Source organism: Micropterus salmoides, unplaced genomic scaffold (assembly GCF_014851395.1).
Source record: "Micropterus salmoides isolate LMB-PRFRI ecotype aquatic unplaced genomic scaffold, ASM1485139v1 Ms_hic_scaffold_11, whole genome shotgun sequence".
In the NCBI taxonomy this organism is placed as follows: domain Eukaryota; kingdom Metazoa; phylum Chordata; class Actinopteri; order Centrarchiformes; family Centrarchidae; genus Micropterus; species Micropterus salmoides.
This window is the reverse complement of record NW_024040152.1, coordinates 31,236,960-31,264,329: the sequence shown is the minus strand read 5'-3', so window position 1 is coordinate 31,264,329 and position 27,370 is coordinate 31,236,960. Positions and strand designations below refer to the sequence as shown.

Genomic DNA, 27,370 nt, shown 5'->3' with positions numbered 1-27,370 from the left:
AAACATCTCTGCATAATCATCATCATCATCCTCTTCTTCATTGCTGCTGCTCACACATCCCAGCATCCATCTGACTCCAGTTTCTTCTGCACGGTTGAAACTCACTTTCTGTGACTCTTTCTGTACAGACTTACATTACCTGGACATACTCTGTCTTATATCAATAAACTGCCCCACATGACTGAAATTGAGAGATTCTGTAACTTTCCACAGTAAGGACAGATTCAGTTATTTTCCACAGCGGGGGGAAAGGACAATGTTCACTCTAGTGGTCCGATGACACAGCCACTTACAGCTAACTAAATGTGAGTTGCACAAGCTTGGGTTCAACTCCTCTTTGTACATGGATTTCATCTGTGTATTTAATCTCTCCCCTGCAGCGGTTTCTTATCGCAGTCTTGCAAAAAGAAAAACTACAGCCCAGAGGTTATATTTCAATAAAAACAATATATGCAAAGAATAGCAAAACACTTAAATAGATAAATATATGAGAAATGCTTGAGTTAATTTGACCAAGTAGTAGGCTGCATGATTAGTGACTATGTCATCACTCTGCAATTGAATTTTGATATTTATTGCTACTGCAAGGCCAGAATGTAGTGTTAATGTTGAATGTTTGGTGCACCGTAACCTCAGTTGTAAAGTAGAAGTGTTTATTTTGGGGTTTAGTGAATAATATGTAAGAAATTACAACTAGCAAATGACTTTAATATAACAAATGAAACTGTTATTTGTACAAATCTTAAGTATGTGTTTTAGTTTCTGACTTGTTTACTTTATTTTGTTCTAGTTATTTCCTGATTAAGATCACATTTTTGCAGACTGTGCGGGACTTTCTTCCCAGGTCACTTACAGTAGGCAGAACCTTTTTGAAATCCTATTTCTGACAATGTAATTGATAGCTATTGTTGAATAACCACTGTATTGTTGCACCGGAAATGTTTTTAAAGACAGATATGGTGTCAGTGTGATCACATATTAGGGCAATTGTAGATAAATACATAAATTACAGAGCTGGGGGAGGGAGGTAATATTATTAAAAAAAATAATAACTCTGACAATCCAGTAGTCCAGAATGGACAAACCAAACACTGGCTCTAGATGGGGCTTTTCTGTTTTTCGTGAGTTTTGCGGCCACTGTAGCTTGTCCTACATGCTTGGGAAGGTGACTTATAAGGTGACAGTATTCAGTTGTTTGCAATCTTCAGCCTCTCCACTAGAGACCGTTGAATCCTACATACTGGTCATAGGTCATAAACACAGAAGACAAAACAGTTTAGATCAGACTTTTTCACACTTGCCTCTCAGGGCTTCCATACAGTTGGCGTATTAAGGCCATTGTAGGATTTTTTTTTAAATGCATTACAGAGCCTGGGAGGAATGTAATATAATATTCTAAGAAAAAAATTTATATTCTCTCAGACAGTTGCTCGCTTAGACACACACACACACACACACACACACACACACACACACACTGGAAACCCTCTCAGTCTCTCTGAGCAGCTAGCTCAGCTACAACACAGGCACCAGGAAGAAAGTTTTACTAAGGGCCATGAATGTGCTTCTAGTGAGTAGCAAAGCTTTCTGTGTCTGGCAGCAGCTGCTCATGGCTGGTTCGCTCTGACTTCCAGTTTTCTACCATTTGCCTGGCCCTGCAGGGTCTCCCTGCAACTCTGAGAGGTCTATCGGGGGTCGGTGTCTCCTTACCTCCCCGCTTCAGGCACTACGTTGCCATGAGGCTACTTGGACACTGAAGTCCTCCACTGCAAATATCTTGGGGGGCTAGCAGAATGGAGAGTCCTAGTTTCACTTATAGACTGTAGGAAGGTTACACTTTAATAATGCAAGACAATAGTCAGACTTAAGAGAAGAGGTGGGGCTTGCAGACAGGCAGCATCAAAGCCACTTGAAAGCATGTACATCTTTATTTATAAATGTCTGCAGTTCTTCCCCAGTTTATGCTTTTGGTCATTGAACAGGATGTGTCTCATAATAATGGTGCATGAAAGTAGCTTAATTTGCATCTGCATACCCTGCTTTTAATATAGTCCTACACATAGGGTCCTACAGAGCCTTTAATGACACAAGCACATCTAAAAATGAGTATTTCAGAGGGGTCTTCCTCTAAATTTGTACCTTTATAAAAAAGTTTTTTTCTTGTATATTTCTTATTTTTTCTTAATGTTGGGTACCACTGGAATCTCAGGATTTCCACGTAAGCTGTTCTTCTAGTCGCCGCCCCCGTCCCCCGCCCTGCTCCATATGTTTTTAACCTATAGGCTACAATGGTCTATGCGCCTCGTGCTTCCATACTAATCAGACCAGGAAATAAGCTTAAGTTATACAAGATATTAGCAGTGATATTTATTTTGTGGTGCAGATTCCCCTGGCTGCTGGACATCCAAAGCCATCCATGGAAATTTCCATGACATCAGAAGAGTCCGTGCTTCTGTGTATAAATACAGACGTCTTACTGTAAGTGTTCAATAAACGGGAGGGACAATTTACAGCAGACTCACAGCTGAGAAATGGCCTCAAACATGGAGAAAACTTTGAATGGTAAGTATTATAGAAGACTTGAAATAATTTTCACTTGAAATAGTTGTTTTACCTCACAGAAGAAGGTACTAATGAATATGTCAAAGTAAGCTTTATAGGCCCTGGTGTGTTGCTTAATGTGCATTGCAGTTGTAACACACATTAACAAATATTGCATTTGCATTTATGTATTGCAACTTTTTTTTGCAGGTAAAACTCAACAAAAAGGTCGCATTGGTGCTAACAAAGTGTTACGTGAGAACAGAGTTTAATTATTCCTACACAGCCCAGCTGCGATACTGCTCTGCATGCCTTAGGCTATGTGCCACGAGGCAGGGAGGAGACAGATGAAGTCTAACGTTACTTTAGTAGCTTTGTGGCGGTACAGATTAATTTATGCATTTTTGAGATTTACAGTGTGTAATATCTTGATAGGTGCACCATAGAAATACAATCACAGTTTTAATGAAAAGGGTCAAAATATTGTAAAAGGTTAAATTAACTATACAGTAACATACACAAGGCAAGTATATGGAGGAATATTATAGATATGATATATTTTCCCCTAGATTGTCCACACCTTGGATATAAAACAAACGTCTTATCTGTTTTAAGACCAATTGCACATCATATCAAGGCAGGCCAGACTGAATGAACTGCAGTAAGTCCCAAAGTAGGAGAGGATGAAACTTTGAAAGACAGGCCTGGCTTTGAAATAATGAGGACTACTGTATCTATTACAACAAAACTAGATAAGCCCATCAAATTTGGTTGGGTAAAAGTGCAGGACCTGCCTTAGGGCCCTTAATTAATTGAATATTGTGGCACAGTAAACCTGGGGCATTCAGGACCCCTGAGGGGCTGGAGGGCAGGACGTTACCTGTGAGGGTAGAAACGCAACTGAAATTTAGAGTGATACCCACCTCTGTGACAAGTTGGATAAATGTCAAGAGATAAGCAGTAGCTTGCTTTGAGGGGTTAAAGAGTTTAGATGTGCCTACAGTTTGGACTTCTGCCATGACTAATATGGCCCTTGACAGTATATATAAAAAGAACACTTATCAAAGGTGAAAATCAAGTCAGTTCATAGGTTAATAAGCAGCCTGGACTCAAAAGCAGTATGATAAAGGCAGTTTAAATGCACGTGTTCTGTCACTATATAAAGACAGATAATGTATGTGTAAATTATATTATTATGTAAATTAATTATTTTCATACACAATTCACTTAAAAAAGTTGATTTTGGTTTGACTGGTCAATATAAAAATTACCAAATTACAACTGGTTGTGATGTATGTAAAGCCAAAGTGTCTGTAGACTCATAACAGTAAAGCCGCTGTTGGATACACAGTGTCTTTATAGCACTTGTAAATTTAATGGCAAAAGGTAAGTTCATAATTGATTTATGAATTGTTTCAATCAGTGACAATGGAAAATACCTAGAGGACTAGTTAATGAGATAACAAATTGCACAGTCAGCAGTAAACACTAAACTGACATTTGATGTTTACTTTGCACAGAAAACTATAGGAAACCAACAGAAACCATTCAGGCAGCCAGTGTACTAACGATCTTATTGTAGCCCAAACCATGAACTTTTCTAAACCTCAGCGAGTAGTTTTGGTGCCACAATCTAACCAAAGTATGATTCAGCACAGAGCCCTGCACGTGCCGAACCGACGCTAGACTAGTACGTATAGCATCATGGTTTGACGCGTGAGGCCACTTACCAAACTGCCGTGTTGGGAGCGAGATAATTATTATGTATGTTTCATGCATGAGGGAGATCCATCACATTAACAAAAATACAGACATGAATGCTATTCTGTCATGACCATGGAAGCGTGGTGGTAAAGTATCATATGCTTCACTCACTTTAACCTCAGGAAAAAAATAACTTTCTTAGTCTCGCTCAGTCTAATCACCATGCTTCTCTTAAGATAAAGCACCAGGCATAACGCTGGAAAAGCTTTGCACAGCAAGCAGGATGCACCTTCCCACCTCATCTGAGTGTGAGAGGGCTTTTCTGCATTTAATGATACTGACAGCAAGACCCACAAGAGGTTCTGTGAAAACAGCCTCTCATCGCTACTTTTTGTGGATCTTTTATTTTTTTCATTTGCAGGAGTGAATTCCTGTGATAACCAGTGCCATATGGGTGATCCCAGGCTTCCAGTGAAATGTCCTTCAGTTTTCATAGACAATTTTGTCCTTAATGGCCCCACCGTGGACGTACACGCAGCAGAGAGCTTCATCCACCAAGCCATGGAAATTATTCTGGATGAGGCAGTGACAAAGGCCACTAATGTCAGAGAAAAGGTAAAGGCGTAGCTTATTTATTTACTGACCTGCAGTCTGTGGCAATGTACTGTAGAGTTCTGCAACAGCACTGATAAGATTCTCGTGTATTTAATAGGACTACTGCCAATACAGATGACCTTGACAGTGAAATGTGTGTCCATACTGTCCAGGTCTGTGAGTGGCGTTCCCCCGAGCAGCTGAAAGACTTGTTGGACCTGGAGCTGAGAGACGGAGGAGAGTCTGAGTCCAAGGTTCTGCAGCGCTGCAGAGATGCCATCAGATACAGCGTCAAGACCAGTAAGTCTTCTTATAACCTTTATTTAATCAGGTAGTCGCATTGAGATCAAGATCTCTTTTGCAAGACTGCCCTGAGTACAGCATAGGAAACTAGCAACAGAGATAAAACAGTCGCATACGGGCAAATACATACAAACAGTGTCAGAAAGAAACACAGAAGTCACTAAAAATGTTCTAAGTTAAATAGGATGAGACTTTCAAGTTTCAATGTTATTTGACATTCATTCCATTTATATGGTACAATAAAAGTAGTGGAAGGCACTCTTGCCAAGTTCAGTATTTGTTGATGCGGTATCAAGAGTCAGTCAGTCCGGGGATCTGCGGTGGTGAACAGTACTTTTAAATTTGAGATGAGATGTAATATGCTGAGGCAGTTTGATGATAGTGTGCAGTTCTCTTGTTGTTGCAGATGAGGGCACGCTTACCTTTTAGTACACAGCGATGAATATGATATTCATCTCCTGTAATTCATCCCCTGTAACTGTGATGCAGGGCACAGTGATAAAATGCATCAAGTGGTTTTAAGGTGGAATTTGCCAAATGAAAGTACAGGATGTCTCCACAGCCAGTCATGGTGACTGATGTTTTTCCTGTACTCAAGGCAAAAACAGCTTTATTTTTCGATAAAAAAACACCATTTTTATCTTAGGATTCTGTGCCATTTGTTCCACATATCTAACCAAAACAATGATCCAGCGCTTTAGCTATTATTTCAAATTTTAGGAAGCAAGAAAGGAAAGCATTCAAAGGTGATAACGGATTTTGTCTGTCATCTCTGTAGCCCATCCTCGTTTTTTCAACCAGCTGTTTGCAGGCTTGGAGCCATATTCCACAGCGGCCAGCTTCATAGTGGAGACTCTCAAAACCAGTCTGTGAGTTACGTGTTTCATAGTAATTCTCTAAGTCACACGTGCAATAATTTGAGTCCAGTGGCTTTCTTTTACCTATGTGGCGTTACACCAAACTTTGAAATCATGTAATGACATTGCACATGTGTTTTCCATCAGGTACACTTATGAGGTGGCTCCAGTCTTTACCCTGATGGAGGATACTGTGATGAGGAAGATGATAGAAATGATCGGCTGGGAGGAAGGAGGCGATGGTCTCTTTAACCCCGGTACGGTCACCAGCGGCACCCAGTGTTATCACTACTGCTCCCTCATGATTCCTAATGAATGGGTCTTAACAAATAAAAATCATCCTCTGTTTGCTGTTTTCCTTCCAGGTGGCTCAATGTCCAACATGTACGCTGTGAACTTAGCCAGGTACAGTCACTGTCCTGACATTAAAGAGGTCGGACTCTCCGGCTCTGCGCGACTGGTCGTCTTCACATCACAGGAGGTAAAATTTACCAACCAACAGAGTCAACAATCTGTGGCTCTCAGCACGAAGCCCTTTGGTTCCTACTGAAATCTTTTAAAACAGCTCACAAATCAATTTCAATTTAAAAATAGGCTCAGTGGTTTCCTTCCGCAGCTGGTCACTGTAGTTTTTAACAAATGTTACTGAAACAGGAGGCTTACTGATGTGTTCAATGGTTTTTAGACAACAATGGCACTTGATGGCACAGAGGAAGAACATATACAGTATCAGGCTTTGGATACACACTACTGAAATGTTGTTAGAAGGATCAGTTCATGTGTTTGGGTTAGTTTGTTCTAGGATTTGAAGATAATCACAAATATATAGATCTCTTCTTTAAGAGTGCATTTACTTTCTGATTATTGTGTAACTGCAGTCATACAGTCCTTTTGAATTATTCTGCCACAAGAGTTCAGAAAGATGCTGAAGTCGCTTTGCATTTTTCTTGATTAAGGAAACTCTTGTTTAATCTCTTCCAGGCTCATTACTCCATCTCCAAAGCAGCAGCTTTACTGGGCATCGGCACTAAGAACGTTTACGTGGTTCCATCTGATAAGAGGTAAACTGCTTCTCACACAAACTTTATAATCCTGCCTGATATCCAGGCTCCTCTCTGTGGACAGAGGCCTTTGTCTGTTGGCATTGATTTCATTAAATCAATCGAAGTGTTTCTGTTTGAACAGTCATTATTAAAATCTCCTACTCACTTACTGAGCCAGTGTGCTGGAGAAGAATATAACTCAGGCCGTAGATACAGTTTCATTTTCCCATGAACTGGTCCATTTATTTGATGTCAAACAGAATTGTTTTGTGTGTTTGTCAGAGGAAAAATGATTCCCTCGGTTCTGGAGGAGCAAATAAAAGCCGCTAAAAGTGAGGTGAGGGAGTCATCTTACCTGTTGAGGCCTGAACAGAGACATTGTTACATATAATTTAGTGCACAACACTGAAACATCATTAACCCTGCGTGTGTGTGTTCAGGGTGCCGTGCCCATCATGGTAAACGCCACAGCAGGGACCACAGTGCTCGGAGCTTTTGATCCCATTGATGAAATCGCAGACATATGTGAGAAGTACAACCTGTGGCTGCATGTGGACGTGAGTTCATTCAGTCATTCATTTCCAATAATCCTGTCATAATTTCAGTATAAAAGCCTCTTGTCTCTTCCCTGTTCATCAGGCCTGTTGGGGAGGAGCAGCTCTGATGTCCAAGAAGCATAAACACTTGTTAAAGGGCATCCACAGGTGAACAGTTTGATCAAGTCAAAGCAACATTTTGCTTCTAACAACGCTATCGTCTACATAAATTCTCTGCTGTGTTGCTTGTGTCTGATAAGAGTCAACTCTGTGGCCTGGAACGCTCATAAGATGCTGATGGCATGTCTGCAGTGCTCTGCTTTCCTGATCAGGGATAAAACGGTAAGATAGGCTCACTAATAATCTGATAACTCAGCTCCTCCACGGAAACAACACCAGTAAAGCCAGTCGAAAGTGACTTTTGTGTCAATATTAAAGTATCATTTCAATATACAAATAATGAATTGAGTTTCTGATGTTCCGTGAAATGTAAATATGCTATATAAAGCATCCTTGTCATTGTGCTTCCTCAGAGTCTCCTCCAGCGCTGCCACTCTGCTCAGGCCTCCTACCTCTTCCAGCAGGATAAGTTCTATGATGTCAGCTACGACACAGGGGACAAGTCCGTCCAGTGCAGCAGGAAGCCGGACGCCTTCAAGTTCTGGCTCATGTGGAAGGCTTTGGGAACCAGAGAGCTGGAGCAGAGGGTGGACAGAGCCCTCGCCATGGCCAGGTTAGTCTGAGGAAACAGACACATGGCAGAGCTGCGGCTGACACTCAGTGACAGAATGGCCAACTTGGTTAAAATGTGTCAGCACAGAAGCGGTCTGTTAAACACTGTTAACCTCAATTCATGCACCTCGTGACACCGAACAGCAGCCGAAGAAAGATTTTTTTCTTGGATGGAATACTGTACTACATTATCATTATGCATGCAGACTGATGGGCAGGTCATTGTGATGGTAGAGTACTTCCTGACATAGATTTAGAAGTCAGCTGGTGGATATTGCTCTCTAGTGGCAATGTTGTGAATAACCACCACACTGAAAATGTTTATGATTATGTTAGAATGACTTGTAACATTTTAGTAATAACACTTGATAAGCTCACTAGCATATAAATCTAAACACATTATGTGCTAAACCTTAATAAGTGTGACATTCTGAAGATCTTTTTTGCAGGTATCTTGCTCAAGAGATCAAGAAAAGAGAAGGATTCCGTCTGGTGATGGAAGTAAGTTTATCTCAAAAAACAATATATTTCACAGCCTGTTATTTTGCTAATTTCACAGTAACATTACATCATTGCCTGTTTTGAACTGAGCTTTTTTCTCCGCCTACAGCCTGAATATGCAAATGTTTGCTTCTGGTACATTCCACCAAGTCTGAGGAACCTTCCAGATGGTCCTGAGCTCTGGAAACAACTCCACACTGTAAGTAATCAATCAATCACTGAAGAGGGAGATTTTAACATGTTGACATGAGGAGATTATTAAAATGTTCTGAACAGTAAATCGCCCTTGGGGCACAATATTGAAAATGTATCCACCTCTGCTTCTTTAAGGTGATTTGGAAAAAATACGTATACATTTGTCTTTTAATAATTGCTCTTATATTTTACATGCTGTATGTGAATATTTACATTTAATCATATGTCTCAGACGTAACGGGAAAACTTCATATGAACTCTGCCATAGCCAAAGTTTACAGATTCAGCACCTCTGTCTTATTGAAAAAGTCAGTTGAGTCAAATGAACAAGCTTGGGATCCTCTTCTGGATGCATGTAGGATGACAACAGTCAAAACTGAAATGACAGACTTGTATGAGTGTAACTACACTGTAAGCACAGAGTAAAAGTAACAAGCATGAGTACTGTGTAAGACAGTAATAAGTCCTTACAGTGTATCCTCCCTCCTCCTGTAGGTGGCTCCTGTGGTGAAAGAGAGCATGATGAAGAAGGGCAGTATGATGGTGGGCTACCAGACCCACCGTGACAAGCCCAATTTTTTCAGGATGGTGGTCATCAGCCCTCAGGTCAGCATGGAGGACTTGGACTTCGTCCTGGATGAGATACACAATCTGGGAAAAGACTTGTGATGAATAATTCATGTCTATGTAGAGCTTTTCATTCATCTGTCACAGATGGACTTGCCAGGACATTCTCCCCACATTAGAGCAAGAGTGGTTACTGCTCCGCAGGGTTTCCAAGGGGCGTTAAAATGTCTTGAATACGACGTTGACAGGCCCTAAAAATGGATTGGAATGTTACAATCATAAAGTTGCATTAACTTGAGTCTTACTTTTAAATGTGTTTTTGTGAAACATTTGTATTGATCATGCTGTAACACCTACAAAACAAAACCAACATGGACCCCATTACCACTAATGCAAACTGTGCAGCCACAGTCAGAATTTATCAGAGCACACCTGGTTTTCATGTCGTCATGTGGTGTGCGGGGTAATGTGGTGTCTCCACTCAAAAAATATTGCTACTTCTAGAAGTAGGAAGTTAAAATTGTTTCTGTTAACATTACTGTCATCTACAAGGGTTAAGTGCAGGTTCTGCAAGATCTGACTCGAGAACAGCACATTTAGCACTTAGTTAAAGACTTGAAAAATAATGAATTAGAAGCCGTCTGCAGCTTGTGAAAGGAAATGCTCAGATTAGGAACTTTTTGTATAGGAAGGACTGAAAAACTAGCTGCAAAAAGCCACAAATAAACGTGTGCCATCACCCAGTATTGTTCTGTATTCACATCGGGAGCAACACCAAAGTCAGGCCCCAGCGTGAACCACTCTGCATATAACAACTCCAATAAGTGGAGCCCCGATACTGTTTGGACCTACAGCAACATTGAAAGCGGAGATGCTCTGGACTGTACTCATATTAATGAGCTCAAGAACATAAAGGAGATTGCGGCCTAGGCAGAAGAGCTCAGATCAATGTAGCCTAGTTCTTGTGTACACACATACACGTACACACAGTTCTGTGTAGTCATATAAAGTTGTTTGCAAGTAATTCTGGGAAGACTTTTTGTGCCAGGATGTGAAATAGGTCCTAAATTGTGTTGATAATGGTCTTAAAAAGTCTTCAATTGAACTTGAACCCTGTAGAAGTATTAATAAATGTACGTACCATAATGAAGCTTTCCATAGGCATATTATATACTGTAGAACTGTATGAACTGAATAGATGATGATTACAAATGTGCTTTAATGTCCGTAAAATTTCTGATACAATTTTACAAATAAATATCAAGCAACTAAAATAAATGCAAAATATTCAACACACGTTATATATTTTCAACTTGTAGTTTTACTTATCCATGTGTACACATTTGTCTTTTGATGTTTGCTTTTGTACGTGCTTTGTGTGCATTTTTACATTTAATGATTCGCTTGCATCATCACCCGCCACATGTAGATTTGGTTGCATTTCTTTGTGGAGTCTTTTCTAACATCCTCCCCAAGTGTGTGTTGTGTTTGTCCAAAGAGACTTACAATTGCTATATATGTCAGAGCAGCTAGGGGTTATGATGTTTCACAGTGGAATCACCTTCTAGCTCTGTTTTGGTCTCCACCAACTCCTGTGGGACATCTTTTGACTGTGAAGCTGCTAAACGTTCCACCATGTTCACCAGCATCACTAACTTTGTTGTTTGTTGCTAGGCAGGTAGTGTACTGAGATTTAATAATTAATAGAGTTATAAGTGCTGAAAACTGAAAACATCTGCTGCTGTGGCCAGAAATAATGGCGATAAGACTGAACCAAAACTACAGATGTGTGTGTGTTTTTTGTTTTTTGGGTGGGTTGTGTACAAAACCTTTTTTTCTTTCATTTGACAAAAGGAGATCAACTCCGCTTCAAACAACTGGAATGTTAAATGTTAAATATAAACAGTAAGTAAAACACATTGTAAAATCGATCCATTCATTATTGAAATATCTTATCAAAGATTAAGAACACGAGGATTCCAGTATTTGTTAGACAGTTTTTTTAATCTGGTGAATTTTTATTGTTGTTGTCTTTTCGGCCTCGTGTCCTACGTGCTGCCTCACTCATTATGTGCTTACACAGGGGTCATGGATCCACATCCATTTCAGGTCACTGACACCTACCTAGTTGGTGCCGAGCTATTGATCCATTGATTTCTGTCTACAAGGTCTCTGTTGACCTGCTCTCAACTCAATAATCAACCCTCTTGTGAGCTATATCACTACAGATAAACTGAATAAATAGTCACAGAATGCTTCAGTTGCATACTGATAAGTATTTTTTCTATTCTGAGTTGACACTACTGAAACCAGTGTCTATGTATGCTTTGCTGTATCTGAAATGCTTATAAAAACTTACTCACAATGGAACTGCAAAAACAAAACCCAGGAGTCACTTTAGAGGGAAAACATTAATAAAAAATGACCAGGTGAAAAGAGAGTGCTGGATCTATGATTCATGAGTGAAACTTGAAAGACACTCCAAAACCTCTTCCTCAAACGTACATTATTTTCCTGTATTTGGTACATTCAAATAGATATAACAAATTTGTAAAACACTTCAAATCAGTATTATTGTTTTGCCACTTCTATTGTATGTATTTCAAATTATAGCATTTCTTTTCCAACAAATAAACACATGTAAAAACTGTCTTGTATGTAAAAAGTTGTATGACATCATGTGATTTTGACATTTCAATTAATGACTGATGTTTATTTCCAATTTGAGAAAAGTTAGAGGCAGGGAACAGTAGCGACATGCTGTAAATCAACTTTTTGATTAGTAGAAACTAGCAGAGCTCCGAGGTCCATTCTCCCAAAAGGGGAGGGGACAAAAGGGATTGTGGTGGAAAAATGCCTTGATTGTCCACAAGTCAGTCCATGACAGATGAAAAAGTGGGTGGGGGGAGATAGGCTCTTCACTGACACTATTCATCACAAGTCCTTTCCAAGATTGTGAATCTCATCCAGGACAAAGTCCATGTCTTGTCTGCCAGCCTTGGGGCTGATGATGATCATCCTGAAAAAGTTGACCTTGTCTTCGTGCGGCTGGTAGCCCACCATCATGCTGCCCTTCTTCATCATGCGCTCTTTCACCACTGGGGCCACCTACAGGAGGAGGCAGACACACTGTAATGACCGACAGCATTTCACAGCAAACTAACAAAGGGCACTGAGGAAAATTTGGTCATCTCCTCATGTCAACATGTTAAAATCTTCCTCTTCAGTGATTGATTACTTACAGTGTGGAGTTGTTTCCAGAGCTCAGGACCATCTGGAAGGTTCCTCAGACTTGGTGGAATGTACCAGAAGCAAACATTTGCATATTCAGGCTGTAGACGGGGCAAAAAAGCTCAGTTCAAAACAGGCAAAATATTCCAGGTTTAGCTGATAGAGATAGATAGATATATAGATAGATAGATAGATAGATAGATAGATAGATAGATAGATAGATTTAGATATATATTATAATAATATTATATAATACTTTTAATTAATTATTTAAATACTTAAAATTTTGTTGACATCTGAGCTAATGTAACTGTGATATTGGCCAAATTCCAGGCTGTGAAATATATTGTTGATAAACTTACTTCCATCACCAGACGGAATCCTTCTCTTTTCTTGATCTCTTGAGCAAGATACCTGCAAAAAAGCACCTTGATCTTCAGAATGTCACATTTATTAAGGTTTAGCACATAATGTGTTTAGATTTATATGCTAGTGAGCTTATCAAGTGTTAGTACTAAAATGTTACAAGTCATTCTAACATAATCATAAACATTTTCAGTATGGTGGTTATTCACAACATTGCCACTAGAGAGCAATATCCACCAGCTGACTTCTAAATCTATGTCAGGAAGTACTCTACCATCACAATGACCTGCCCATCAGTCTGCATGCATAATGATAATGTAGTACAGTATTCCATCCAAGAAAAAAATCTTTCTTCGGCTGTTGTTCGGTGTCACGAGGTGCATGAATTGAGGTTAACAGTGTTTAACAGACCGCTTCTGTGCTGACACATTTTAACCAAGTTGGCCATTCTGTCACTGAGTGTCAGCTGCAGCTCTGCCATGTGTCTGTTTCCTCAGACTAACCTGGCCATGGCGAGGGCTCTGTCCACCCTCTGCTCCAGCTCTCTGGTTCCCAAAGCCTTCCACATGAGCCAGAACTTGAAGGCGTCCGGCTTCCTGCTGCACTGGACGGACTTGTCCCCTGTGTCGTAGCTGACATCATAGAACTTATCCTGCTGGAAGAGGTAGGAGGCCTGAGCAGAGTGGCAGCGCTGGAGGAGACTCTGAGGAAGCACAATGACATGAATGCTTTATATAGCATATAACGTTTTTTGTATATTGCAATAACGCTCAAGAGGGTATTTTTGAATTATTGACACCTAAAGGAATACATTTAAACTTAATTTTTACCCATGTTGCTTTATAGCAGCAACTGTATCAGGTTATGATGTCACTGACCTAATCAAACTGAACCAATCAGACAGCTTTTATGGGCCCAGTTAAAGAAATTTAGTCAGTTCATGTCAAAATCTTATCTCAAATTTAGTTTGTTTAAATGCAACATCCATCATATGCATTTGAATGCATCTGTGTCTTGTTTGTCTTCCCTAAAGATAGATGAGAAGATTGGGACTGGGGGAAGGTTAGCTTAGCTTAGCTTAGCACAAAGACTGCACTCAGGGGGAAGCAGCTATGGCTCTGTCTCACACAAGACATAACATTTACAACACATAACAAGTTTTAGCTGTACAGAGTAAGTTGTTTTCCCCTGTTTCCAGTCTTTATGCTAAGATGAGCTAACTCTTCCTGGCAGCTGCTTTTTATTTAGCATCCAGAAATGTGTGAGTGGCATCAATCTTCTCATCTAAGTCTTGTCATGAACTATTTCTTTAAAGTGTGGCTGTTAATGTAACAGGATTTCTTGCAGTTTGTATTGTACAGAGTATGTCAGCTGCACATCTGTCTGCTGGCCCACAATGCTAGCTGCCTCTGACAAATGCATACACCAAATCAGGTGTTGTAGCAAAAGCATCAGTCCTCCCATTCATTTAAATGGGTGCAGTGCATTTAGGCTGCGGTGGTGAGGGCCACAGAGGATGCAGAAAAAACACATCAGGCCTATGGGAAAAAGTTGAAACAGAATCAAATTTTGGAGAAACACAACCTGATGTCACGCTGCGGTGGCCAATGACATAAGTCGACGAGCAAACTGCTCCACAATCAGCCTGAAATATCACAGAAACCGATGGCTATGCAAGCAGAGTTCATGGAACAAACCAAATGATTCTCTGCCATTTCTGTCCTCGCTTGGTTTATCTCGTGTACCAAGCTTCGACGTCGGCGTCTGGCAGGTAGTTGAGCCAGCTAAATAGTGAATGAAGAGAGGGAGCTGTGATAGTGTTATTTTTTCTGATTGTTTCACTGGACTTATGTAAAGCACAAATGAACACCCACATCCCACGGCACACCTCTGCACTAATTGCTGCAACACCAGATTTAGTGTGAATACAGCCTTAGTGTGAATGGTAGCTCAGATCCTGGAGGAGTGACCGAAGTAATGGATGGGAGAAATGCCTTGCGAAGGAGTACTTTGGCAGAACTGCTGGTAGAACCGGAATCGAGTAGCTACTAGACCGGTCTCGGATGATCTGACATGGTTGTGTGCCGGGATTCCCTATAGTTCACGAGGGTCTTAAAGGGTTCAGAGATGACTGGACTTTGAAGAAAAAGATGAACGTAAACTGGCCCGATTGACTGACTTCAGTGGCTAAGTTCTTCGAAGCTGGCCTGTAACCCGAGAGAGGGCTATGCTGTTGGTAGCAGAGTTTCAGGGACCATTCTGCTACGATTAGTTTTCTTTGTAGAACCCTTAACAACTTGCAGAATATGTGGCGGCGGTGTACGATTGGTATCTTGGGGTATCACAATTACATACTGAGCCAAAGGCGAGGAGGAATTGGGGATTGAATGCTGATTGCATAAGCTTTCAATCCAGATTACAATGTGAAACAGATTGTGTCGAGAGTGAATCCTAGAATCTACAGTCATGGGAAGACCTGCTGTTTCTCTGCAGACCTTGGAACCCGGAGGTTGGAGAAAACCGGAGAGCTTGGCGCAGCGGCCCTGGTACCACTTGGGGGGCATGTTAGGGTTGCGTGGTCCCTGATTACACCACTGAAGCAAGCTGTGGCTTGGAAGCAGTGTGGATGTGGATTTTTGGTAAAACCATGCCTCTGACTTGGGGACCCGATCTAGAATAATGGCCATGGAATCGTCTTAGTGTATGGAGAAAGTGTAAGCAAACTTTTCAGGAGTGAGTTCTCTCAACCGGGTGGATGTTCTCCCTTTTGGGTAGAGGTACCCTTCGAGGGATCTTTTAGAAGGCGGTTAATGAGGAAAGGGCATGATAAAAAGAACAAGATCTCATGTAGTCTGTAAGGGCAGAAAATTGTTTTATTCTTTACTTATAATCTTTTATGCAAGTACTTATAAGAGTGCTATTTTTCTCCTTTTATTATGTCTTATATATTGTTTTAAATCTTTAACCTGTTCCCCTCTTTATTATTGTTCTTGTTATTCCAGTCTGTCCACATGTGTGGGGTTTAGGTCAGGGATGTGGGATTGTTGATTGTTTTCCTCACTAGCTGTTCTTCTTTGTTCCCCAAAACATAGATGCTCAGACTGTGTAAATGATCATGCAGCCCTTTGCTCTGGGCCAGACGTTAGTGACTGTCTTAGGAGACAGAACCTCTGGTCCAGCTGATTTTGTTGTAGTACTTCTCTGTTTATTCTCTTTTGTTAAATAAATTCTTCAAAGACAACGGTTCATTTTAACTCAATTATTTGCTCAACCTCTCACCAGGAATATAATTTCCACAACATAGTCTACGATATGTTTGAGTAGACTAGTAAACTGAAGAATGGGAGATGAAAGGGTTAGGATGACGAGTAAGAGGATTAGCTCATGGCGGCGTAATGGGTTAAGAGGAAAGACCGAAATTAGAAATGGAAATAACTTGGTGCTGCTAGGGCTGTGGAGGAAAGATGGGTGCCAGTGCCGGAGGTTCTAGCTGTAGTTGATGGACTGGTAAAGATGAGATGCTAGAGATCCTGGCATCCCGGTGCCAGAATCCCAGACTAGAGCGACCAGAGATTGATGGATGTGGGCTGCAAGGGGTTTTGGCATCCCGGTGCCTAATGACCCGAGTAAAGCTAACTCGAAGCGGTTTCCAACAACAAACTGGATGGTTCTATGTAACGAACTGACTGACGCAGTCAGGTTAGTGATGACTGGGAGTGAGCAGCATCCCGGTACCAAAGCCCTTTAATTTTGAAACGCTCGTTCACTCAAAACAACTTTTAACGCTTAAATTGACGTTTGTTTGGAATGACTTGCTTTGAAACAACTGTTCAATCGAAACTACTCTCCCTTGTGACAGCATAGCTCGGAACATGGTTTAAAATGAAAGGAAACAACCGTTAGCTGGATGTTAGCTTGAAACGATTGTTCACTCAAAGCGATTGTTCGCTCAAAACAACCGTTAGCTGGAGGTTAGCTCAAAACTATGGTTAGTTCGATGATAGCTTGAAAGGAATGTTAGCTCGAAATGAAAGTTAGCTTGAATGAATAAAGTAGCAACAAATGTTAACTTGAAAACGACTATAGCTCAAACCGAATTAGCTAGAAGACAACTGCTTGGAATGACTTAGCTGGAAAACGGCTAAACTAGGAAATTACTTTGTTATTTGACTCTTAGCTCAAAGTTAGCTCAAAACGGCTCTTAGCTCGAAACGGCTCTTAGCTCGAAACGCCTCTTAGCTCAAAGTTAGCTGGAAACGCCTCTTAGCTCAAAGTTAGCTCGAAACGCCTCTTAGCTCGAAACGGCTCTTAGCTCAAAGTTAGCTCGAAACGACTCTTAGCTCAAAGTTAGCTCAAAGTTAGCTCGAAAGGCCTCTTAGCTCAAAGTTAGCTCGAAACGACTCTTAGCTCGAAACGCCTCTTAGCTCAAAGTTAGCTCGAAAGGCCTCTTAGCTCAAAGTTAGCTCGAAACGCCTCTTAGCTCAAAGTTAGCTCGAAACGCCTCTTAGCTCAAAGTTAGCTCGAAACGACTCTTAGCTCGAAACGGCTCTTAGCTCAAAGTTAGCTCGAAGTTAGCTCGAAACGCCTCTTAGCTCAAAGTTAGCTCGAAACGCCTCTTAGCTCGAAACGCCTCTTAGCTCAAAGTTAGCTCAAAGTTAGCTCGAAACGCCTCTTAGCTCAAAGTTAGCTCGAAACGCCTCTTAGCTCGCCTCTTAGCTCAAAGTTAGCTCGAAACGCCTCTTAGCTCGAAACGCCTCTTAGCTCAAAGTTAGCTCGAAACGCCTCTTAGCTCAAAGTTAGCTCGAAACGCCTCTTAGCTCGAAACGGCTCTTAGCTCAAAGTTAGCTCGAAGTTAGCTCGAAACGCCTCTTAGCTCAAAGTTAGCTCGAAACGCCTCTTAGCTCAAAACGCTCTTAGCTCAAAGTTAGCTCGAAACGCCTCTTAGCTCAAAGTTAGCTCGAAACGCCTCTTAGCTCAAAGTTAGCTCGAAACGCCTCTTAGCTCGAAACGCCTCTTAGCTCAAAGTTAGCTCGAAACGCCTCTTAGCTCGAGTTATCCTGTTTTGTTTTGACTTTTCTGCTATCTTGAGATGGAGGTAATATGTGAACTGTCCGTTTGTGCGTAACGCGCCACCCGGAAAGGAGCTGGTGTTGACGGAACTGAATGCAAGGCTCGCTGACATGACAGCTTGAAAAGTTTGCTGTATTGTCTGTTCTCTAAATCGGAATTATTTCATTTTAAAAAGTTTTCTGAAGAGTGGCGGTAGTTCGTGTCGAGACTGTTTGACCCGGAATCTCGCTGGCGCGTGGAAACGCTGTGATCAGCTGTTTGATGAGAGGATTCTTCAATGTTTATGGTTGGTGAGGAGAGTGGACCGTGGAAGGCGGATGGCGTTAAAGCTGGACGACTTCAGGATTGTAGAAAGCAGGGCCTCAAGCGTGGAGAAGGAGGAGAGACGGTGCTGGGTCTGCTCACGTGAATGTAGAAGATGTCACGAATGATTCATCGTCCGATGGGGATAACGATGTGCCGACACTTCTCAAAGAGGTAAGTGGATGGAAGTAGCTTGTAATAATTCACGTTATTGTATGTTGCTTTGGTCTCATTTCGTGTGAGGAATGCGAGAGCGAAGAAGAGGAAGCGCGTTGTGTGGGTATTTTTGGAAATGCCGGGAGTGACGTCATTGATGTGTGGTCCCACTCCTGAAACTCTGCTGGTAGCCCCACGCAAAGAGACAACTGAATATCTGTCATGTCCACGAATGCTTGCTGGTTTATACATATACATGACTTTTCTATTGTAATATATTTAATGGTTTTCTGACAGTGAATCAAACTGACTTAATTACTAGTTATACCTAGTCTCAATGTAGGTGTAAGTGTAGGTGTTGTTTCCGTGGAGGAGCTGAGTTATCAGATTATAAGTGAGCCTATCTTACCGTTTTGTCCCTGATCAGGAAAGCAGAGCACTGCAGACATGCCATCAGCATCTTGTGAGGGTTCCAGGCCACAGAGTTGACTCTTATCAGACACAAGCAACACAGCAGAGAATTTATGTAGACGATAGCGTTGTTAGAAGCAAAATGTTGCTTTGACTTGATCAAACTGTTCACCTGTGGATGCCCTTTAACAAGTGTTTATGCTTCTTGGACATCAGAGCTGCTCCTCCCCAACAGGCCTGATGAACAGGGAAGAGACAAGAGGCTTTTATACTGAAATTATGACAGGATTATTGGAAATGAATGAATGAATGAACTCACGTCCACATGCAGCCACAGGTTGTACTTCTCACATATGTCTGCGATTTCATCAATGGGATCAAAAGCTCCGAGCACTGTGGTCCCTGCTGTGGCGTTTACCATGATGGGCACGGCACCCTGAACACACACACGCAGGGTTAATGATGTTTCAGTGTTGTGCACTAAATTATATGTAACAATGTCTCTGTTCAGGCCTCAACAGGTAAGATGACTCCCTCACCTCACTTTTAGCGGCTTTTATTTGCTCCTCCAGAACCGAGGGAATCATTTTTCCTCTGACAAACACACAAAACAATTCTGTTTGACATCAAATAAATGGACCAGTTCACGGGAAAATGAAACTGTATCTACATCCAAACTTACATTCGACTCCAGCACTCAGTAAGTGAATAGGGGATTATAAGATTGACACAGTGTTTACAGTCAAGTTCCACTGAATTTTATTAAAACAGAAACACTATTGTTGATTGAATGAAATCAATGCCAAATGTGAAACTGGAACTAGTCAGACCTGTCTGTCCACAGAGAGGAGATATCAGGTAGAATTTTAAAGTGTGTGTGAGAAGCAGTTTACCTCTCATCAGATGGAACTACGTAAACGTTCTTAGTGCCGACGCCCAGTAAAGCTGCCGCTTTGGAGATGGAGTAATGACACTGAAAGAGATTAAGCAAGAGTCTGTCAGCAAAACATATACCTGAGTAGGTATATATATATAATTTCTATTTTACCATATGATTCACTATATAAACTGTAAATGTCTGGTATATTTTTGAGTATCCCTCATGAGAAGACAAATTTCATCTGCTTAATCACGCAAGTCATTCGTCTCAAGATTCATTTCTGTGAAAAAAATCTCATTAAGAGGAGTGAAGGTGGAGGAGAGCTTCAACACACAAGTCATATTAAAATAATAAAATGAAAAATGATTTTTTTTTTAATTCAGATAAAATCAACCTGTTTAATTCAGAATGTAGTTTCCTAAAGTGCTTGATTTTAACAGAAAATGATTCCTCTATATATATCTTAACATGTTTGAAGGCAGAATTACTAGGATTTTCCTTTAAAAAATGTATATACTCACACCTGTGGTCGTTACTTATGACCTACTAGAAGTGTGTGGCGTGTATCTGCAGAGACCCTGCCCTCTGCCTGAATTATTTTATTTTGCTGTGATCAGGATGTTTCCAGGCATCGGTCTTCTGGCAGTGGTTGTGTAGCCCCCAGACAATAATGCAGCTCAAGGTTTGAGGAAGCTACAAAAATGGCACACAAAGCCACTCAAAAAAAACAGGGTGAATCTGGGGTTGTCTTTTAACCGCTGGTGAAGGAGAGGATGCTACACATACATGTAGCGAAATTCATTCTCTGCATTTAACCCGGAGTGTGCAGGGACAGGGAACCAACTTTAGATCTGTGCCGGTGTCACTGGTCAAAAAACTGGAGAACCTAACATGTGTTTGATGGTGGGGGAAACCGGAGCACCCATAAGAAACTCACACAGACACCGGGAGAACAAGCAAACTCCACACAGAAAGGCCGTGACGACCGGGGCTCAAACCCAGGACATTCTTGCTGTGATGCACAGTGCTATCCACTGGGTCATGAGCCGCCTGTAGAGTTAACCTGTTTTCTGTTGGACAGGTAGGTACCAGAGGTTTGTTCAGTTAGCTTGCTAATTGGCTTTTCCATTACAACAAATGTACTGTAATGTTCCAAATATAATAGCTAGCAGTGTACACTTTACTGTCCTACTACAAGTCCTACTATCAACCAATGCAAAATTACTTTCGAGTTCGAGCTTGGAATCATCACACAAGCCAAACTATAGTAGAAAGTTCAGACTCAGTGCTAGTGTCTGTAATGATCTAACAAGCCTTCAGCAGAATCACTTAGTCTCCCTTTAACTCACTTCTACAGTTATTCTAAAATAAATGTTCTCTAAAGTTTTATAAGTGCCTGTAAAGCCTACCTCCTGTGATGTGAAGATGACCAGTCGTGGAGCAGCAGAGAGGCCGAGCTCTTTAATGTCAGGGCAGTGACTGTACCTGGCTAAGTTCACAGCGTACATGTTGGACATTGAGCCACCTGGAAGGAAAACCCGTGTGATGAGTTAAAACAAAGGTGCATTGAGGCTGCATGTATCCCATTATAGGTTGAATGAAATGATTACTGAACAATGAAACAAAGGCTGTCATAGCAACAGAGGTGTTATCATCAGTATCTGTCAGTGATTGTACCTGCATTGAAGATTCCGTCTCCTTCCTCCCAGCCGATCATCTCCATCATCTTCTTCAGCACAGCACCCTCCATCAGGGTAAAGACTGGAGCCACCTCATATGTGTACCTGATGGAAGCTGCAACCTTAGACCATTTGCATGATTTTTAAACTTAACACATTTGCAAGCATACTGTATATTACAATTAAATGTGTGACTCACAGACTGGGTTTGAGGGCCTCCGCGATGAAGCTCGCCACCATGGAATATGGCTCCATTCCTGCATACAGCTGGTTGAAGAAACGAGGATGGGCTAAAGAGATGATGAAGAGCAGATTGAGAGCAGGTAACAATCAGATGAATGTCAGTTTGAGAAGCTGCAGTCCAACATCTTTCAGTGTATGCATATTTACTACCTTAACTAGTTTACAAAATATGGTTGCAGATGATAATTGGACTTTATTTGGAAGTCTGTGAATTATTGTTTGCCTCTGAGGGTGAGCAGTGGCTTGTCAACAGTACAAATATCAGTGACTGTCTAAGACTTTAACTTAACACAAACCATGACTAAGGTTCTGTTATCTAGCACCTGACAGCCCACAGCAGCCCACCATCTATTTCTGATATCATATGAATTGATACTGCAGACCAGTTTGCCAGTTCCATTTGCCAGTGTGGAGTTACTTGTACATAAGAGTGAGCATGGCAAGCCAGGGCCCGGGGGAGGCTGCTATATTCAGTCTGAGCACTGGTTTTGCAAAAGAAAACATTTCTTGAGTTTGACTCCCTGAACTGAGTCTGATCTGAATCCAATAAAGTCAGAAGACTTACTGGTCTTGACGCTGTATCTGATGGCATCTCTGCAGCGCTGCAGGATCTCTGACTCTGACTCTCCTTCGTCTCTCAGCTCCAGGTCCAACAAGTCCTTCAGCTGCTCGGGGGAACGCCACTCACAGACCTGGTCAGTATGGACACACATCCTAATAATCCTCTTAAGGTGTTGGTCTGTAGCAGAAATGTACTCTACGTCATTGTCAAACTGCAGACTCTTTTGAAATTGACCTTCAAGATGCTTTCACTTACAGCAAAATCTAAAATGCTGAGTAACTGTTAAGAATTTAACAGTTTTATGTAAGTCTACATATCTACACAGACTAGTAGGAAATTGCACCTTTACCTTTTCTCTGACATCTGTGGCCTTTTTCACTGCATTTTCCATAATGATGGCCAAGGACTGTTGAATAAAGTTCTCTGCTGCAAGTACATTCAGAGTAGAGTTGTTCAGGGCAACATCATCTGTGACAGCTGGAGAACATTTCTCTGGATGTCCAGGATCTGCCTTGGGGCTCTGACTTTCACTGGGATTCTCTTCTGAGTAAAGGAAAAACAAAGTTATTGGAGTTCAGACATCAATGGCTTAAAAAATGAAAAAACATTTATGAAAAGTTGTGTCTAGGTCATGGTTCAATGTTCTTATTATGGGGGAGATTCGGGGGTCTGACCCCCTTAACTAAGACTTGGACCCCCCCAAAGGAGGCAGAAACAATCAGTCTTTCTTCCCTGTAATTGTAAATGTTACAATATATTTCCCATATTAATGCCTCAAGAATCTTGAAATATGATTTCAGACACCTCTAAAGAGGCCCATACCATTTCCTAACCTTGACATTAGTTGAATGGTCTACGTCACAGCTGCTCATGTAAGTCCAGTGCATCACACAACGAGCTAATGGAGACACTGTAGGTTAATGTCAGTAATTAGCTATCTAACTTGTTTAATACACTTAACTTTCTTACTAGATAGCATTTATTTTACTTAAAATGAGCCATCTGCTGTTAGCTAGCTGATAGCCCGTGCTTTCATTTGCAGTGTTGGCTTGGCATTTCATTACCATTATAAAATATCATATTTAATCTAATTGTTAGCCAACACTGGTGCTTAGGGATGAGCAGGGAAATAAAGCATTACTTATTGTGGAGATACATTTTGATATCAATATAGAGATTATTATTTCATTTTAAGTGTTTTGTGAGCATTTTTAATAAGCACACAATTTGTTTTCACTCTGGGATTTAGGAGTTTTACCTGGCCAGGTAGGCCTAATTGAAAAATGTTAAAATCCAGGTGTGTTATTTCTAATGAACGACTGCTGCTTTATTAAACGCAGATTACATTTCATTCACTTTCTGGCAGTTTTGCTCTGGTGTGTCACAGTTGGTCCTGTGACAGTTGGAGGTTGCTTCCTTGTTTTCTTTTCCTGTGGTGTTCTGTGGGCGTGTGTGGGTGTGTCTTTCCCTCGGCAGGGAGCTGGTCGCCCGGCAAGGCTACACACCTGTTGCCAATCCTCATCTACACCTGGTCTTAATGTGTGGGGCTCCCTGAGACTCATCGCCAGATTATTCCTAGCCATAACTTGGTTGAGTACTTCAGGCCAGCTTGTTTCCTGAGCGTTTAGTCTTTTTCCAGTGTGTCTCTGCCTGAAACCAGATTGATGTTTATTTGTTTATCTCCTTTTTCAAGTTGCCGAGTCCGGTGTCATTTGCCCTGCTTGGAGGATCTCTAGGAGAGCGGATTGCCCCTGCTCACATCTCACCCACTACCATTTTGTCCTTTGTGAATAAACTCTTTACTTTGAGGGGCTTTGATTGTTCTGTATCCGCACCCCGGTCCTCAGTCTTACTAAAACCTAACATGGTGACCCCTGACTACAAACGTTGTTGTGTGGTTTGGGGCATCCAGGAACTTGTGTAATGAATTTATCGTCATCAGACTGCACACATTACGTTCAACAATCAAGGATGTTGTAAGCTTTGTGAGATAGTGAAATATGTGCACTTCTGTGCCTAGAATACTCATATCGGTTTAGTGGTTACCTAATGACTGCTACATGTTGACTCAGTAACTAATCCTTCTGGTATTTTCCACTTTTTCAGACATACATATTCGGTTCCTCTTTCCAGTTAGACAGTGAATTTAATTTACATCTTTCACTCTAGAAACTACATGGTTATAAAGTACATCCAGCCTCATGTATATTCCATTAGAAAGAGATGTTTTGCAGTCGGATTGGATAAAGTGTGCCTGAACACGACTGACATTGCATGCTGTAGGCACAAGCTTAGTGGAAGCAGCCCTGTTTGCTGTGTATAAAAAAATATGACTAAACAAATGAAGGTATAGTGTATTTCAAAATGTTCAGTGATTAAATCGTTTTATCAAATTTCTCTTGTGAAGTAGAAGTAAAATAAAATTCATGTAGACTCACCCTTCAAGTGTCTTTCCATGGTTGGTGCAGTTTCTTTGTGTTGGTGCTGTCTATTGTGAAGTTACAGTGGGATGTCACTATTTAATCACCTCAAACCATCCTGGTGACGCTCTAGGTTTCAACCCAGAGTTGCGCCATCGAATGCCCCTCCCAGTAACATTCCATTAGAACGGTCTGTAGGCTACTAATTGAGAAAAGTTACAGCTGTTTCATAGTCATTTTTGTTTCATTCATTAAGGACAAGCAGGGACAGCCAGGCCAATATAGACCATACAACTCTCTCATTTACAGTAATGGCATTTTACAGGTCTATATGAAAAGACATTTAGGTCTACTACAGGTGTAGAGCGAAGGGCTCTGTCTGTGCTTCAACACTGTCTGCTGCTACATCTTCAAGTGGAATCAATATAGGCTGGAAGTTTTGCTCCCCCAGCAAATTCCCCTGGCAAAATTCCACCCAACTCCGAAAGGTTTGACCAGCCTCAACCAAACTCCATTCAAGTTTTGGAGTATTTTAAAAGGAAAAAGGAAAATCACAAAATGTCACATTTTGCACAACCCTGCACAGGCAACTTTTTATTTTCTGAAACATTAGGTAGTACTTTACACAGTTGGCTTATTGGAAATTTTGTTCTGTGCAAATGGGGCATTGAGTCATACACTCACCTAAAGGATTATTAGGAACACCATACTAATACTGTGTTTGACCCCCTTTCGCCTTCAGAACTGCCTTAATTCTACATGGCATTGATTTCAACAAGGTGCTGAAAGCATTCTTTAGAAATGTTGGCCCATATTGATGGATAGCATCTTGCAGTTGATGGAGATTTGTGGGATGCACATCCAGGGCACGAAGCTCCCGTTCCACCACATCCCAAAGATGCTCTATTGGGTTGAGATCTGGTGACTGTGGGGGCCATTTTAGTACAGTGAACTCATTGTCATGTTCAAGAAACCAATTTGAAATGATTGGAGCTTTGTGACATGGTGCATTATCCTGCTGGAAGTAGCCATCAGAGGATGGGTACATGGTGGCCATAAAGGGATGGACATGGTCAGAAACAATGCTCAGGTAGGCCGTGGCATTTAAACCATGCCCAATTGGCACTAAGGGGCCTAAAGTGTGCCAAGAAAACATCCCCCACACCATTACACCACCACCACCACCAGCCTGCACAGTGGTAACAAGGCATGATGGATCCATGTTCTCATTCTGTTTACGCCAAATTCTGACTCTACCATCTGAATGTCTCAACAGAAATCGAGACTCATCAGACCAGGCAACATTTTTCCAGTCTTCAACTGTCCAATTTTGGTGAGCTCTTGCAAATTGTAGCCTCTTTTTCCTATTTGTAGTGGAGATGAGTGGCACCCGGTGGGGTCTTCTGCTGTTGTAGCCCCTCCGCCTCAAGGTTGTGCGTGTTGTGGCTTCACAAATGCTTTGCTGCATACCTCGGTTGTAACGAGTGGTTATTTCAGTCAAAGTTGCTCTTCTATCAGCTTGAATCGGTCGGCCCATTCTCCTCTGACCTCTAGCATCAACGAGGCATTTTCGCCTACAGGACTGCCGCATACTGGATGTTTTTCCCTTTTCACACCATTCTTTGTAAACCCTAGAAATGGTTGTGCGTGAAAATCCCAGTAACTGAGCAGATTGTCAGGCCCGTCTGGCACCAACAACCGTGCCACGCTCAAAATTGCTTAAATCACCTTTCTTTCCCATTCTGACATTCAGTTTGGAGTTCAGGAGATTGTCTTGACCAGGACCACACCCCTAAATGCATTGAAGCAACTGCCATGTGATTGGTTGATTAGATAATTGCATTAATGAGAAATTGAACAGGTGTTCCTAATAATCCTTTAGGTGAGTGTATAGTATAAGGTGACATATTAATTCTATTGAAAACTGTCAGCTGCTGTGATGCCCATCACATTGTGCGTGTGTGTGTGTGTGTGTGTGTGTGTGTATGCACTACAGTTAGCTGGTATTCTGATAATTGTAGATACTTGGAAGGTGGCATATGCAACAGCCGTTACATGACTTATCTTCCTGCTTCCTACAAAATGGAACAAGAACAATGAGTTCTAAATAAAAAATTACAATTTGAATTCTAACATCAATTAAGTTATGACCCCAATATTACCAAAGAGGTCTAACAGAATCAAAGAGTCAATGGCTTGAAAACAAAACATTAGGTTTATTAAATAAATTATCAAAAAAGGCCCCAAAAAAATCAACCCCAAACAATCAATACAACAAGTCTGATGGGCTGGCCAAAATGAATATAAGAAAGGGAAGCCCTCCAGGCCAGCCCACAAAGGGCAGTTGGATCTGGAGTCTTCCTTCTACCCTAAACCAAACAGAAATAAAGCCATGAAGACAAGACTACCAAACCCATCAGAACATACATAAAACAGTCAAGAAACAAGAATCTACAAACACACTGGTCACAAACCA

At 41.3% G+C, this 27,370-nt stretch overlaps 2 protein-coding genes and 1 long non-coding RNA gene across 4 annotated transcripts; 2 read left to right on the top strand and 1 right to left on the bottom strand.

The window, feature by feature from the left end:
* Positions 1 to 2,434: 2,434 nt before the first annotated feature.
* LOC119898107 (acidic amino acid decarboxylase GADL1-like) lies at positions 2,435 to 10,874 on the top strand. Its single transcript, XM_038712267.1, has 15 exons — positions 2,435 to 2,562; positions 4,667 to 4,860; positions 5,013 to 5,139; positions 5,921 to 6,011; positions 6,147 to 6,256; positions 6,365 to 6,480; positions 6,981 to 7,060; positions 7,325 to 7,379; positions 7,483 to 7,599; positions 7,682 to 7,746; positions 7,839 to 7,920; positions 8,112 to 8,311; positions 8,760 to 8,811; positions 8,921 to 9,010; positions 9,502 to 10,874. The coding sequence occupies exons 1-15, from the start codon at positions 2,532 to 2,534 to the stop codon at positions 9,673 to 9,675; spliced, it is 1,584 nt and encodes a 527-aa protein (XP_038568195.1). The 5' UTR covers positions 2,435 to 2,531; the 3' UTR covers positions 9,676 to 10,874.
* Positions 10,875 to 12,016: 1,142 nt separating this feature from the next.
* Positions 12,017 to 24,946, bottom strand: LOC119898108 (acidic amino acid decarboxylase GADL1-like). Of its 2 annotated transcripts, none has more exons than XM_038712269.1 (15): positions 24,913 to 24,946; positions 22,824 to 23,017; positions 22,478 to 22,604; positions 21,869 to 21,959; positions 21,668 to 21,774; positions 21,400 to 21,515; positions 20,004 to 20,083; positions 19,650 to 19,704; positions 19,430 to 19,546; positions 19,283 to 19,347; positions 19,109 to 19,190; positions 13,674 to 13,873; positions 13,167 to 13,218; positions 12,816 to 12,905; positions 12,017 to 12,681 (listed from the first exon to the last, which is right to left on the bottom strand). In XM_038712269.1, the coding sequence occupies exons 1-15, from the start codon at positions 24,929 to 24,931 to the stop codon at positions 12,508 to 12,510; spliced, it is 1,569 nt and encodes a 522-aa protein (XP_038568197.1). In that variant the 5' UTR covers positions 24,932 to 24,946; the 3' UTR covers positions 12,017 to 12,507. The 2 variants fall into 2 exon arrangements, with proteins under 2 accessions (XP_038568197.1, XP_038568198.1); XM_038712270.1 differs by having other exon boundaries at positions 22,824 to 23,014.
* On the top strand, positions 23,455 to 24,282 carry LOC119898109. The gene is made up of 2 exons (XR_005443485.1): positions 23,455 to 24,063; positions 24,168 to 24,282. It is a non-coding gene; the product is annotated as an uncharacterized LOC119898109 (long non-coding RNA).
* Positions 24,947 to 27,370: the final 2,424 nt, after the last annotated feature.